Source organism: Perna viridis, chromosome 2, assembly GCF_037379345.1.
Source record: "Perna viridis isolate PV_CMFRI_1.1 ecotype Kerala chromosome 2, ASM3737934v1, whole genome shotgun sequence".
NCBI lineage: Eukaryota > Metazoa > Mollusca > Bivalvia > Mytilida > Mytilidae > Perna > Perna viridis.
In genome coordinates, this window is record NC_142446.1 from 48,012,505 (window position 1) to 48,027,340 (window position 14,836).

The 14,836-nt window shown below is 33.5% G+C and overlaps 2 protein-coding genes across 2 annotated transcripts; one reads left to right on the plus strand and one right to left on the minus strand.

Moving 5' to 3' along the window:
* Nucleotides 1–663: 663 nt before the first annotated feature.
* On the minus strand, nucleotides 664–2,443 carry LOC148625472 (uncharacterized). The gene is made up of 2 exons (XM_088569047.1): nucleotides 1,973–2,443; nucleotides 664–1,610 (listed from the first exon to the last, which is right to left on the minus strand). The coding sequence occupies exons 1-2, from the start codon at nucleotides 2,331–2,333 to the stop codon at nucleotides 805–807; spliced, it is 1,167 nt and encodes a 388-aa protein (XP_088425173.1). The 5' UTR covers nucleotides 2,334–2,443; the 3' UTR covers nucleotides 664–804.
* Nucleotides 2,444–6,133: 3,690 nt separating this feature from the next.
* On the plus strand, nucleotides 6,134–13,133 carry LOC148625473 (uncharacterized). The gene is made up of 9 exons (XM_088569050.1): nucleotides 6,134–6,164; nucleotides 6,274–6,348; nucleotides 6,711–6,805; nucleotides 7,288–7,498; nucleotides 9,281–9,469; nucleotides 9,745–10,043; nucleotides 10,584–10,818; nucleotides 11,079–11,252; nucleotides 12,934–13,133. The coding sequence occupies exons 1-9, from the start codon at nucleotides 6,149–6,151 to the stop codon at nucleotides 13,080–13,082; spliced, it is 1,443 nt and encodes a 480-aa protein (XP_088425176.1). The 5' UTR covers nucleotides 6,134–6,148; the 3' UTR covers nucleotides 13,083–13,133.
* Nucleotides 13,134–14,836: the final 1,703 nt, after the last annotated feature.

Here is a 14,836-nt window from a genome sequence, read left to right on the forward strand (position 1 = left end):
ACTCCGATTCATATGAATAAAGAAACATTTCGGCTAGTAGAGGGGCACAATTAGTGCCTATTGGAATGCCAATACTTTGTTAAAAAGTGACAAATATGTCACATGTTAAGTCAGACTCCGGGAAATGACAAAAACGGCAAGTTAATGAATACGTACACCTGAAATTATTCTATATAGGACTTACATGCAAGAATCAGACGCATGCTAATAAAACACCACACTTCCAAAACGGGTATTCACTTTATATACTTTGTATTAAAATTTGAATTAGTTATACAAAGAATGATATAATATGAAAGACCAAATGCGTAAATGCTTGAAAAGAGCAGCTGAATATTCTGCATAAGGTTATTGAAACCTAGGTTGTCTGGATAAATTGAACACCGTAGATCAGGAGGGTTCTATTTTAAAGTATTTAAAATTAGTATCTTCGCTTTTATTAATAGTTAATAACTTTTTTAATATTCAAATATGAACGGACAAAACAAAATGTCATGATGTGTAATTTGTTTCCGTCGTTTAACATTAATTTTGAAAATAAGAGCATTAAAAGAAAATTTATAAGTATAATAAAATCTTATATGATAAAATCTAACGATCTGATTTTTTAAAAGGGACATTTCAGACACATATAAAGCATGCATAATTCATCGTATGTATAAAAAGGGTTTATTTTTAAATTATTCTTTACATATAATACATATTCGGTTTGTTTGTATCCCTTTCTAAAATTTTCGGTTCAAAACTACAATTCTGAATTCATAGAATGTTTGCATGTTCTCATTGCTTTTACTTTTGATGAAGTTAAAGTTCGTCGCGATTTGAAATGTCAATACCATATTCCTTTTTTAATCCTATATAAACGTTTTTAACATTCTCAGGAGAAAAAGTCTCCAAAGTTTGTATAAGATTTCCGCGTTCATTTTTGTATTTTTCATTTGTCATCGCCTCGTCATAAAATTCTATGGTCTGTCTGGCAGCATCCTCAAAAGGAGTCGGCTTGAAATTCAATTTCCGTTTAGCCTTGTCACATACTATTGGCCCCCTGGTAACCGACGGGAATAAATGAACAGCCTCCTCGTCGTCGTTAATTTGAAAGTCAATGTTTTCTTTCTTCATATACTTTTTCATAACATTTAAAAGTTCTGGAAGAGTAGGGGTTTCATCGAAAGCAAAATTGTATGCTTCGTCAAGAAGCTTGTCATTATAGTTGAGGCTGTTCGCTACGATTTCTGCAACATCCCAAACATAAACAAAGCTCATAGGATAATTTTGTAAACTTTTTGGAACAGTAACTTTTGTGTCCAAATAAGGGGATATTCGTAGCCATGCTTGATAGACCCACCATCTATGAGTGTTGTCACGAGAGCCAATTACATCCGGCAGTCTGATGAAGAAATACGGCATCCCACCATCCTTCCTCTGCTGGACTAGCAGTTCTTCTCCTGCTAATTTCCGATGAGCGTAGTCATCTTTTTTGTTTAAAATTTCTTGTTCTTTTATATCTTTAGGTCGAACGGAATCAGTTTCTACTGTTAAGCCATCATGGTTTTTCTCACAAACTTCATATACCGAATCAGAACTAATATAGATATAACGACCAGCTTTACCTATAATTAACAAGTATAAATCATATTTTCATTTATTTCTTGCAGATCCATTTTCGTTGTTAGAGACAAAAAAATTTGTTACATTCGTCGTTCGTGGGTCAATATTTTATTTTAAATCGACGAATTTGTCTACGATTCCGACAACAGTATCACTAAAGCAAACTTAGATTTAAAACGAAAATTTTGTAAGCATTTAGTTTTTTGCGTATAAATATTTCATAAGACATTTCAGTACTTCTGAGTCTAACACATGATATAAAAGCAAACGAGGAGTTACCCTGTTGAAACTTCTGATGTACAACACTGGGCACCTTACGCGTTCAAACTGAAAATAAAATTTGAGTTAATTTGGTCATACTTACCTTTGAAAACCTCTATAGCGTCTTTGATCATATAAGGATCAAAGCCACTAAAATCAACAATAGCATCAAAATATTCCGGAAATTGTGCCCAGCAATCTCGCAACTTTTTCATGCGATCACATTTAACATGATTCACACGTGGTTTGATTGTCTCTTCAGTATCCCAATACCAGTTCCCCCTGGTCACTAGTGTTAATTCGTGTCCTTGTTCCAACATACGGTCTACAGAGGCAGCACCTATTAATCCATTGCCCCCAAAAACTAGAACTCTCTTCACTGTGCCACAGCTTACTGAGCTGAGAGAGGCTAAAAATACAATAAAAACCAATGACATTAACGTGTCCATTCTTTGCTTAATCATAATCGCTTAAGTGTTTACACAGGAACATGTATGCTAACATGCATGAAGTATTCTGCGTTCAGCAAACCGTGTCTGTGATCCAGTGCAGAATGTGTAATTGCGCACTTGTATTGCATGAATCTAGAGTCAAATAAAGAGAAATATGACAAAAACAATACTCCAAAAGTTTCTCTCGGAAGTCCAAGTTATATTTAAATGACAATACATTAACAATGAAAGGGTCAAGTTCATTGGGGCATAAATAGATTTACTAGCTCTTATATGATTGAATTATTTCGTCCATGTCATCGGTTACGTCGTCGCTATAAAAATAACATAAACTAAAACCACTAGGTAGAAAATTCTACGCCAATACATTTACACATCTTTGCAGAAAACATGTAAAGCTGATAAAAACTGCTAATTTAAAGAACACTTCATCATTCTCAGTACCAAAGGACAAATGTTCTAGTCTATTTCATCCAACCTATTTAATAACTGTTTTAATACCTAATTTGTCTATGCAATATAATAATGAATGGAAATGGGGAATTTGTCGAAGAGACAACCATTCGACCAGGAATAGGAAATTGACCACTCCATGTTTACGAATTGGCAAACGAGAGTCACATCTACGTGTTTGCACATGAGTTTTTTGCGTGTTAATTCCAATTCAATGAAGCGCTTAAAAAAGTTCAACCAATCAAAAGGCTTAGATAAAGGTCATTATGGGATCAGTGCAATAGACTCCTCAAGGAGACTATTGCACCGTGCAATAGTACATCGACTGTGCAATAGATCGCCCTGTCCTGAATAAATTTTGAAAATAGAGAAAAATATGTGTATTTTTAATAAACAAGATAAAACCTTACAATTAGGTAATAATCTCGAGTATTACACGCATGCCAAGTCTAAATTACATAGCGTCATAAAATTATTGAGGGACCATAAGGGAACAAATTTTAAAACGTGCATTTCATGGCAAACATAATTATGCCTATTTCTTGATAAATTTTAAAGTGATTTGTTCTAAATATTTTCATAAGTATAGTTCCGGCTGAGTAGATAGTATATCATGTGTAAATGGATTTCCGTAATTAATCTTGTTTAATAATTAAAGCGACTTATTTGGGGCCAACAACAGTTGGTATCAATAACGAATAGATCTGTGTGAAATTACAATGAACTTTAATTTTACTTAGTGGAAAGTAATGATTGATTATGTAGGTTATAGCTTCTGTCATATAGAAATAAGGAATAAAAAAACAGAAATACTTAAATAAAGCTTAATAAAACTTTGAGATAAGTTCCATTTTTTAGGCTGCAATCAAGTAAATGCAAATATCTTCCTGAACTAATCTGCTGGTAAAGCCATAAAACAGGATTTACCTGGAAGGTGGGGTAGGGGATACCTCACTGTAATTTACCTTGCTTTTTTCAATACTTTTTGGCCCCGTGCAGGTCAAGATTTGTCGACCCTATTGTCCTTGTGACCCATCCTTTTTTTTTTCATTTCATGTTCATCTTATCATCATTTCATGTTCATTGTCTGAATATAGCTGAAATATTGCTGCTCGGACGTTAAACCCCAACAAACAAACAAACAATACTTTTTGAGACTTTCTTTGTAAAGGGAGTGTAGTAGAGTGTGCTGTATAAAAGAGTTTGCTTCGAATGTGATGAAGTGCAAGAGGTTTTTGTATAAAAGGAAGAAGACTATCTATGTAGACATCATGTATGTTAGGTAATAGTGGCCATGGCCTTGACTCCTTTCCCGTCGTGGATTTTTGTCAAATAAATTCGTCACATTTGTGCCATTGTTATATTGGATAGAAAGGTTTCCTATACCTTTAATGTTGTCATTGCACCTGTAAGGTATTGCAGTACCTCGTCTGTGTATCCAATATTCCTGTTTCACTACGATAGTTTTACTTAAAACGGGACTGTTAGTTGGATGGTAAATTTTTTTCTAGAAAGCGAACTTTCATGGAGAGGATTGAATGATCTTGTTGATTAAAATGTTGATAAACTGCCGGGAATTGGGTGGTATTAATTCCTGAACGATGACCGCACATTCGTTTGTTTAATCGTTCTTGTGTTTCACCGACATATACTAGACCGCATAAGTTATATTCTAAACCATAAACTAAGTTTGTTGATTTGCAGCTTAAGTCATCGTGACATCTGTTCGTAAGGGTACTAGTGAAGAAAGAGTCGGTTTATAAACAAAAAGTAGATGAGCGAGGAACCTGGGAAGGGAAGACACGGTAGAATTTATTGCGCAAAATCAATATACCAAATATATAAGCATTAATTCTCCCTAGAGAAGCTGAGGAATAAGTTTGGTGTCCATTATGCATCACCTAAAATTAGTTCGGTAAGTAGGAAGTAGATGAGTAAGGGAACTGGAAAGGAGAGCTATAGTAGAAGTCATTACGCAAATATCTAAGCATTCTTTCCATGAGAAGATGCGAAATCTGTTACAGAAAAGTGTAACTGTGATTAGTGGGAAGTGGAGGTATAATAATGATTTGAATTTTAACCATACATTTTAAAGTGTCAGTCCTTGTAAGAATCAGGCAGTCGGTGAAACATGGTATGAAAAAAACATCATTTTGATAGTGTAATTTGACTATTTGCATCATCAGAATCAAAGAAAACAGACAAGATTTTCCATATCATGCTAGAGCATTGAGTTCCAATTTCATTGAAATGCACTGAAAATGAACATTTCAAGGGCATATTACTCTATCAAAAGCCTCATTTTACTAAGATTTTAATGAAAAATTTGTGCGCAAAGCCAGTGATTGTCTTTTCAAATAGAGAAAGTATCTTTAAGTGATATTACATTGTTAGATCGTTGGGGTTTTGACATGCATATTTCTGATTTTTCCCATTTTGCCTGATTCTTACAAACACTTACACTTAAGTGTTGAAATGTGAGGAACGACCGGTATTGTCAAAGTATAAGAGTGTTTCACGATGGTAGAAAACCATCATCAGTAACTGGTCATTTTTTTCTCACTTGTCCGTGTGACAGGGTTGTTATGTAGCAAACTATTCCCCAGACTGACAAAATTTTATACATTAATTTCGTTTAACAACATACATCTTTTTAAAGAATATGCAAACTTATGCAGATTGGTGAATTGTTGGTCCTATAATTTCTTGCATGTCATGGGGCTACATCATGTTACTACACTCCATATTCATTACTGAATGTTTTGGGTGAAGCACGAAATCATTTAAATATGACCATTCGGAAATCAATCAAGGCTGGCATGAAAACGTATTGTACGCCACTTTTTGTAGGATGGCTGTTTTTGGGAGCCTTCTTTTTTGCTGTAGTTTTCATTTTAGAGTTAACTCCCTTTGTCTTTAAATGATAACTTTTCATTTAAATTATTTTTAATGATTACCATTTTGATCGGAATATTATTTCATAATTGATCACATTTTTAGCTGATAAAAACATGGAAAGTCATTTATGGAACATTTCAGTAATAGACAGACATAAAAAGGTTTCAGGAAAATCATAAAATTAAAACCATGTTTACTATAAAATGAACCCGGGACAAATTCGAATACTTATAGATACAATGAAACAGTTAGATATCAATATATTTATTTTAACCGCCTGTACAACGTTTATCACACTTGGTTTTATCATAACTTATACTGCCACCGGAAGCAGTTTTATTAAAAACAAAATCATGTGATTAAAAAGTGATTTACGCCACTGTAAGTAATATGTACCAAGCACCGAGTCTGTTTTCCAGTCCTATACTTCTGATTAATCAAAGCATCATTTCGCTTATCATAATTCCAGTCTTCAGATGCTGAAACACGAAAGTAAATTTTGAATAACTGTTTGTTTCGAAAAGAATCAGAAACATACAATACATATACATTTATCATCACTTGACGAGCAGGTTTACACAAGATACATTTTTGTTTACAGCATACAGTATTACAATGACAATTACTTACGGCACAGTGCAGCTATCAGTCTTCATTCTTTTGATGACATTATCAGGTATGGTACAATTCTCAACGGTAAGAAGGGATAGGGTTTTTTTTTAACCAAGTTTTGTCAGTCCAGGTCTAATATGGGTTGTCCGTTTTGGAAACTGGTAAATAAGTGTTAATACTGGTATGTGAGTTTAAAAAACTATCAAGAACTACATGTATTCTGAAATGATAAAAAGGCCTCCGTTACATATGGTTTATTCCTAAAATAGCAACTTCTTATGCACGTCTTTTTTTTTGGTATTTGATGTTGTTTTCAATATGAATACTTATTTCAGTATCAGACTGTATAACGAACGAGATATGTTTTTTCTTCATCCTTTATCAACCATTTTCAGTATAAAAAAGTCAATATTTACTTGTCTTTAGATAGTATTGGGTTCCAGTACCCGGAGAATGGACCAGCATGCATCATAGTTAACATGGATGCCAGACTACAGCTTACACAAGAAGGCGATGCACCGGTGAGCGTTTATTTTGAAGCAGAAACAAGTTCTTCATTAGTGTACGTGATGGTTGTGTCACAGATAAAACATATTTTAATGCAATCTTCAAGCATCAATACCCCTCTAAAAATTGGCTCGCGTTGTTTTTTTTCCCTCAAAATGAAACCTCACTAAATTCGTGATTTTCGTCCCTAGTAAGGCCACCTATTTTAAACGTTGTCTCCTTAAAACCCTTATTATTTCTTGTTTTCATTACTAGTAACTATTTTTGTGTACTATATTCTAAAAGTTTTATCATATGATAAAAAATATACATTATCAGATACGTAAAGATGAGTGAAGTACGCTGGATTTCGGTCAACATGTCAAGCATGCTATTTAAATATACAAGTGGGTAGACTAGTTTCATATTTTATTGAATCTACGTTTTCGTGTCTATATGTATATTTTCATCTATAAATGATAAACTTTATATCTTTGCGTTTTACAAATAAATGCAGGCACAAGCAAACTCATCGCTGAGCGAGGCGGTTGTGAACCGAGGAATTTGTGCGACCGAGGGACTCAATACCGCAACCCTCTATCTTGACACCAATGGAACACTACCTGTTTCAATTACTTTCACATTCAGTAAAGCAGCTGACAACACAGTTTTCATGGATATATTGGTTAAATTTATTCCAGATTCTAGTTTCAAGAACAATGATACTGGTAACTATATTCGGCTAAAACAACAATCTCCTCCGCACACCTAATCACCACTTCCCGATTTACTACATATTACTTTATACGCTCGCTAATTAAGAGGTTCCAAAGCTTCGGAAAAGGGGGTACATCTCCCTGCAGAAAAAGTCACTGACTCATTCGCTCAAACACAGATTGGTTAACGTTTTGAAATATATATATATATATATATATATATATATATATATATATATATATATATATAAAGGGTCCGAAAAATTTCCAACGATGTTAGAACTGTAAAATTTGCGATACAAGCAAATTTTTAGTCGTTCCCTCCGCGGGACTCGAACTCGTACCGCTGTGACATCTATGGTACCACCGCCTGCACTAAGTCCAGCGCCCTAGACCACTCGGCCAGCTAGGCTATCTATGGCACGCGGTGGTGCCATAGATGTCACAGCGGTACGAGTTATATATATATTTATTTTAAAGTGCAACTCGATATAACATGTCAAAATACAGATAGAAAAGAGTTTACTGTCCATAGTAAGCAAGTATGATACTAGTTTTTCTTCGTCGACGAGAAATGGGGAATCCTTGTCATAATTTGCTTGTATTATGTTAAACAGAGTGTTCCTTTTATTTCATTGGATTCCTCAAAAATCCCCGCCTGCATTCTTCATTTAGATTTCAGATATTTCTTACGATTTGAGAGTTATAAGGGGTCAAAGGGACCACACCTGAAAAAATCTACTTTTTTTGTTTTTTGGTTCAATTTAAAAAAAATTCAAAACTTTTTTTCGTTAAACAGGGACAACTAGGGACACACCATTCAAGCGTTGTACAGCTCTAAATTCGGATTGTTATAAATGTTTGACACAGGATAAGATTTTAATATAAATTGATGTGGTCAGATAATTTTAATATTTGTGGTAAGACTTAAAAATATTATATGGACGGACAAATATTATTTCTATACACTCCAAAATTAATTAAGAACCATTACTCAGAAAAGTAAAATGAGGAATTTAGGAAATTGACAAGGTTGCTTACATCACTAGAAATACACTATTTCCAAAGTTTTATGAAAATAAATGAGTAAAAACGCTTTTAAGTTATGGTCCAAGATCGGGGACCTCTTTTTATGAAAAAGTCTCCTTACTCTAAAACATGAACCTAGACATTTATGAAAATCTTATCATTAGTAATAAACTATTTTACAAAGTTTCATGAAATCAAGTGGACTTACTTTCTGAGTTGTCATAGTCGGAAAACGTGAAAATTTCCCTTTTTGTACATAAAATTCAATTACTCTAAAAAGATATTATTGGAATTTATAAAAATCGCAAAGAAACCCAGTGCAGTAGGAAGAAACAATTCACCAAAGCTTTCACGAAAATGGATGGAAGCGTTTTGGAGGTGCGAAGTATGAATGACATATAGGCAGGCGGACAACGGAATACCATAATACGCCCGCTGTATAATAACGGACATTTAAAAACGGGTAAAACAGAATTAAAAAAAAGACAACATCATGGGGCCACCTTGTTAAAAAAGTAGATAATCTGTTGAAGCCAACGAAATAGGAATTGCTCCAAAACTTTGTTAAAATTCGTCTGATAGTTTTCAAAATGTTGAGCAAATGATTCAGTGAACTCTTTGCGTATACAAGTGCCAGTTCAATAAAACTAAAATTACACAAAATACCTGTACTAAGTTTGTTAAAAAGTTTAAGAAGAATATATGAATAAACGCTTTCTAAACGAATTTGCTAACAGTATAGTGCATATGTTGTTTTTAATTTAGCTCTTAAAGTTACAACAGAAGATGGGAAAACACGATTGTCAAATGATATGTCATCATTCAACTGTACAGAGGAAAGGACAATATCATTTGCCCCTGTTAACAGTTCCATGTTTACTTACGTTTTTGGAATGACAGTCAGCAATGTTGTCATACAAGCATTCAACGTAAAAGACGGAAACTTGTCAGAAGGTCATTATTATATCAAGTAATTACCTAATTTTACTGCAGTCAGAGAAAAAGGTTGAATTGAAAAAATAAGACTTAAGTATAAATAAGCAGTTTATCTCATTTAATGAAATTCAATCTTTTCATATACAAATATCAATTTTATAAAAATTATGACTAGGTCACTAATGACCATTGAGAGATATCAACCTTTCGAACCATGCTGTAACTATTTATCTAAGCAAATCTTTTTTGTAAATCTTACAAAAAATACAGCTTCATAGGTATTTTCTATTCAGCCGAATATTGCCAAGCGCAACAAACTACAACTTCTATACCCACATCTGAAGAACAAACAACACAACCTAACGAGCCAACCGGGAACACATCGATGACAACAATTGAAACAATATCCACAGAAACTGCCACGACAGACGCGACATCTAGTGGTACAGTCATACCAACCACCCCACCAATAACTCCAGCCCCAGGGGAACCACCTGTGCAGTTGTATGCAGTTCAAGGCGAAAATGGTACTTGTATTTTGATGAACGGTGGAATTCAATTTACAATTACATACAATGCTACAAATGAACGGGTGAGTGAATGAATCTATATATTGTACGAATAATTTTGCGTACCATTGCTCATGAATGGAAGGCACAGATAAATCTTTAAAAAAACTATAAGTATAGATACTAGGAAACTGCACAGGTAAACAAGGAATTTAACGTAATTCTTCGTTTAATGATACCTTAAGCTTGTACCAATTTTAAAATATTTAATTCATCAGGGAATTGGCACTTGATCAACTTTCTCTGTTCATATTGTACATAGGTATTATTTGTGGTATTCCTTGTGTTCAACCTTGAAATATCGAGCCTCTAGTGGGAAGTTGAAAATTTTAACCTTCGACAGTAGAGATACAAAGAAACCGCTACTTGCATAAAGCAATTTCTTATTGCAAATATTTTGACAAAAACCTTATCTTTAAACAAAATTTCCATTAACGGAAATCCATCAAAGAATAAAAAGTACCATGTGATGAAACGTTCGTATTTATTGAGTATGCAAAAACATAGAAAGTAAACAAAACAAAACGATTAATGTTATGAAATTTGATCATTTTGTCTTGCAGAAAATTATGATAATAGGCATTCCTCCAATAAACCAAGTAACATTCGACGGCATTTGTAAGAATCCTGATGCTAACGATACATCACAAAACATTCAGATTAAGTTTTATGATGGCTGGGATGTCAAAATCAAATTTTCCAAGTATCAGGACCAAAGTATAGAGAAATATTTCTTGTCTGAAATAGACCTAACAGCTAACTTGAGTACACAACTTTTTCCGGATATTGATAGTCCTGGTATGTTTTCTTCACGTTAAATACGCTGTATAATTTTTTTGAAACAGAGAAAGTATTATAAAACAACCAATGTTTGAAAGTATTTAATGCGAAACTACAAGGAAGTCTTGAAACTGAAAATTGTTCGTTTTACAATTCAATTTTAGATGAAAGATTTGAAACGTAATTCACTATTGTGATACAAACTGGTCAGTCACTACGATAAGATAAATATGAAAATAGGAGATGTGGTATGATTGCCACTGTTCTTTTCTCAACAGTTATTCAGAATGTGGCAAGAACATATTCGGAGAAAACAGTGTCGGCGTCCATCCAAGGAAGTTACAAATGCACAGAAAAAGTGGCGTTTAATTTGAACCAGGATTTCCAAATGGATACATTCAACTTACAATTTGCAGCTTTCCAGAAGAATATCACGAATTTTAAAAATACTGGTATTTATTCGGTGAATTTGTCCTATCTTCTTCAGAAATATATTTACGAAGACAAATCCTATAATTAGTTTGATAAGCTCTGTAAAAGTAAAAATGAACTAAATAATCTTTAAAAAAGGTCAAATGCACAAAATATTAGGTAGTCAAATATCTTAAGTAGTAGTCTTTGTAAGAATCATGCAAATTCTGCAAAATGTGATACACCTAAAAAGGCTACATATTTTTATTTTTGTTATTAAGTTCTTTAGGTCTATATGATGAAATGTATAATCATTAATTCCAATCTGTCTGCACATAGGAGATAATCAAAATTGAAAATCCAACAGTTTCTATTGTATATAAGTGTCATTTACAGAGTTATCTCCCTTAAAATTATGAATTCTACTGTACATTCTTTATAACTGTAATATTCTTAGAGCACGGGTTATATGAAAAACCACATGTCAATTTCTGTTTACTACAACAATTTAAACAAAATATCAAAAATAAAATTACGTTGACTTTCTAACCATGAATCATATTTTGCATGGTTCTTAGGAGGAGTGCTACTTAAAAGGTGACTAAAAATTAGAATTATGGGATACTCATGCCATTTTTTTTATGGTTGATATATCATAAACATTATACAAGGGGTATTCGGAAATTAAAGGAAAAAATGATAACATCAGATTAATAAAAATAATAGGCGCGACCATAAAATTATGTGTAATTCTAGAAAAAAAATTGTGATAACGCGCAAATCTCTTTTTCCTACCATTTTAGCGGGCATATGCCATTTACACGGATATAATTTATTTTTGTATAGTTCAAAATAGGAGTTTATGTATTAACGCACACAATAAATAGTAAGTAAAATAGAGTGCTAAGGCAACACTTTAAACTCGGTAGACAAAGCAAAGAATACTGTAACAAAACATATTACCCTAATAAGCATACAAGGGACAAAAAACTTTAAAAGTACAGTGTAACCTGTCTAAACCGAGTTCTGAATCATCCAAAACCTGTCTACACCAGTTACTTTTTAAGTAGCAGTTTTTATCAAAATCAGATAGGTGATTCATGCATGTCAAACACCCACCAACTTTTACTATTCAGAATCAGTTACAGACAACATAATCAGTCTTGGTTTTCATTTGGGTGTTGCGCTTTTGAGATAAAATTTATACAGATTGTACATGAAATTAGCACTTTCCAAGAGTTATCGTTCTTTATTTGCTTTGATATAGTTGGTTTTAGTGTCAGATGAATGTATGATTTTCTCAAAAGTGCAAATCTGAATACAGAAAAGACTAATCTTATCTTAAAATATAGCATCTGAACACCGAAAAAAACATTGTTTGTTCGGTAGGATTTTCTACACCATAAATCAACTTACCATAGGCAGTGTCTGAATTTTATATGGACTGGTACTGTCCTTTTCTATCAATTTAAATATATTAAGAACCTTGGTAAACAGAACACCAGTATAAACCCAAAGACTTTTGTAATGGACGTCTATTACAAAATCGTTGCTTAATTGAACCAATCCTAATGGTGTCTGGTTAGACAAGTCTCATTGTAATTGATCAACTTAAATTCCACAAACAGATGGGTTTGGAACATTTGATGAGCTTGTGCATCTTCTAGCAGAAGATATCATCATGCTTTTATCTTAGTGTAATTTTCTTTTGTTTTTTTCCAGATTTATCAGAGTGTACAAATGATGTGACTACTAATTCTGATATTCCCGTAATAGTTGGTGCATCGTTGGGAGGACTTGTAGTTATAGTTTTAGTGGCCTATCTGATTGGACGGCGTTGTAATACCAGAAATGGTTACAATACGATATAAGACAAAATCTATAATTTCAAATCAATCTACCAATAAATCATAATAACCTTACTTTGGTAACTCCCGTCATATACTTTGAAGGGGTGGAAGAGTAATCAAGGGAACCAAGGTTATAGCGGTAATCAAAAGAATGTAATCCAGGGACAAACACCAGACATGAAAAACAGACATACACAACAATGAACATGAAGTAACTAAAATCATACATACAAAGTAACAAAAGAAAATGAACAACTCGGACCACTAAAAACTGGGAGCATGGACCAGGTGTACCGGTAGGGTAAGCGTCATCTGTTTTTCTAGATACACCCGCCGAGTTGCTCATAAAAAGTCAAGTCCGGGGTAGACAAACGAGGAAAGGAAAACTATGACCCGTTGAATAAATCAGTTTTCATGGTGCAGATGGATTCACCTAAATATTAACTAAAGCTCTAGATTCTGTCCAGTAGTTTCGGATGTAAAGTTTCTTTTATAGAATAACAGCGAAACAAGAGGCTCCCAGGAGACTGAATCGCTCACCTGGTTAAATTTTTGCTTTTCAAGGGCAATACCTCTAACAAGGAGTTGTCCGACAATTTTTACTCAATGAAGACTTTGGTAGGATCATTTCATCAATGGAAAGTTTCTATCTATTTTAAGTTTTAAAGGTATTGGCTTTAAACTGCTAAAACGTCATTTTTTCGCTTTTCAAGAGCAATAACTCCAACACTGAGTCGTCCGGCAGCTTTGATCCCTTGAAGACTTTCGTAGGCCTCATAATAAGGATCATTTCGGCAAATGAATAAATTCTGCAAAACCTCACGGTTGTGGAGATATATGAGAAAAACTTCCGACTGACCCCTTTGTTCTATTTATAATAACAACGGCCATGTTTTTTCGACGGATCAAAAATCCCCACATCAGAACTATGCATAATATCCTTATGAATATTCATACCAAGTTTGGTTCTATTTGGTCAAGTAGTTTCAGGGCGTAATCATTTAAATGTCGAAAAATGGCAAAAACTCCAACATATTAAAACGAATATTTGACCACAGATAGATCTCATCATGCTGAACATTTTTATTCAGGTAAAAATTTGGTTAAACCTAACAGTTTTGGAGATATATGCGAAAGAAAAGCTTCTGTCTGACACCTTTGTTACATTTTAGTAACAGCGGCCTTGTTTTTTCGACGGATCGAAAATCCCCACATCATTTTGATACATAATACTTTAATGAACAATTTAAACAACAGTTTAAAGTTTGTCTAGTTATGTCAGAGAACGTGTTCGAAAGAAAAAAACATTAATAGGAGCAAAAAAAAGAAAGAATAAACATTAAAAAGAGCCAAAAAAAAAAAAAAAAAAAAAAACACGTCGAAAAGGGGCTGTAAGTCCAACGTGGCTTAACAGATTTAACCGGAAATTTACCCATTAATAGATCTCAACTTGCTGAACATTTTTATATTAAGTCAAAACTGTTGAAAAAGGCAGTAACTCCAACATGGCTTATCAGATTAAAACAAAAGTTGAACCACAGATGGATCACCTCATCATGAACACTTTTGCTCATGTCAGAATTTGGCTAAACCTTACGGGTTTTGAGATATATGCGAGTAACTTATGTCTGACCCTTATGTTCTATTTTTAGTCACAGCGGCAAAGTTTTTCAACGAATCAAAAATCCGCATTTTATTTCAATGCAGGATACCCCCAAGAAACATTCATTCCAAGTTTGGTTCAAATTGGTCAATTAGTGTCAGAGGAGAAGAGT

Excerpts from the sequence above, each read along its gene's own strand:
- LOC148625472 (XM_088569047.1), bottom strand. The coding sequence starts at position 2,333 with ATGATTAAGCAAAGAATGGACACGTTAATGTCATTGGTTTTTATTGTA. Across the intron at positions 1,611-1,972 it reads CGCTATAGAGGTTTTCAAAG|GTAAAGCTGGTCGTTATATC; the intron begins GTAAGTATGACC and ends TGTTAATTATAG.
- LOC148625473 (XM_088569050.1), top strand. Across the intron at positions 7,499-9,280 it reads TTTCAAGAACAATGATACTG|CTCTTAAAGTTACAACAGAA; the intron begins GTAACTATATTC and ends TTTTTAATTTAG. Across the intron at positions 9,470-9,744 it reads AGACGGAAACTTGTCAGAAG|CCGAATATTGCCAAGCGCAA; the intron begins GTCATTATTATA and ends TTTTCTATTCAG.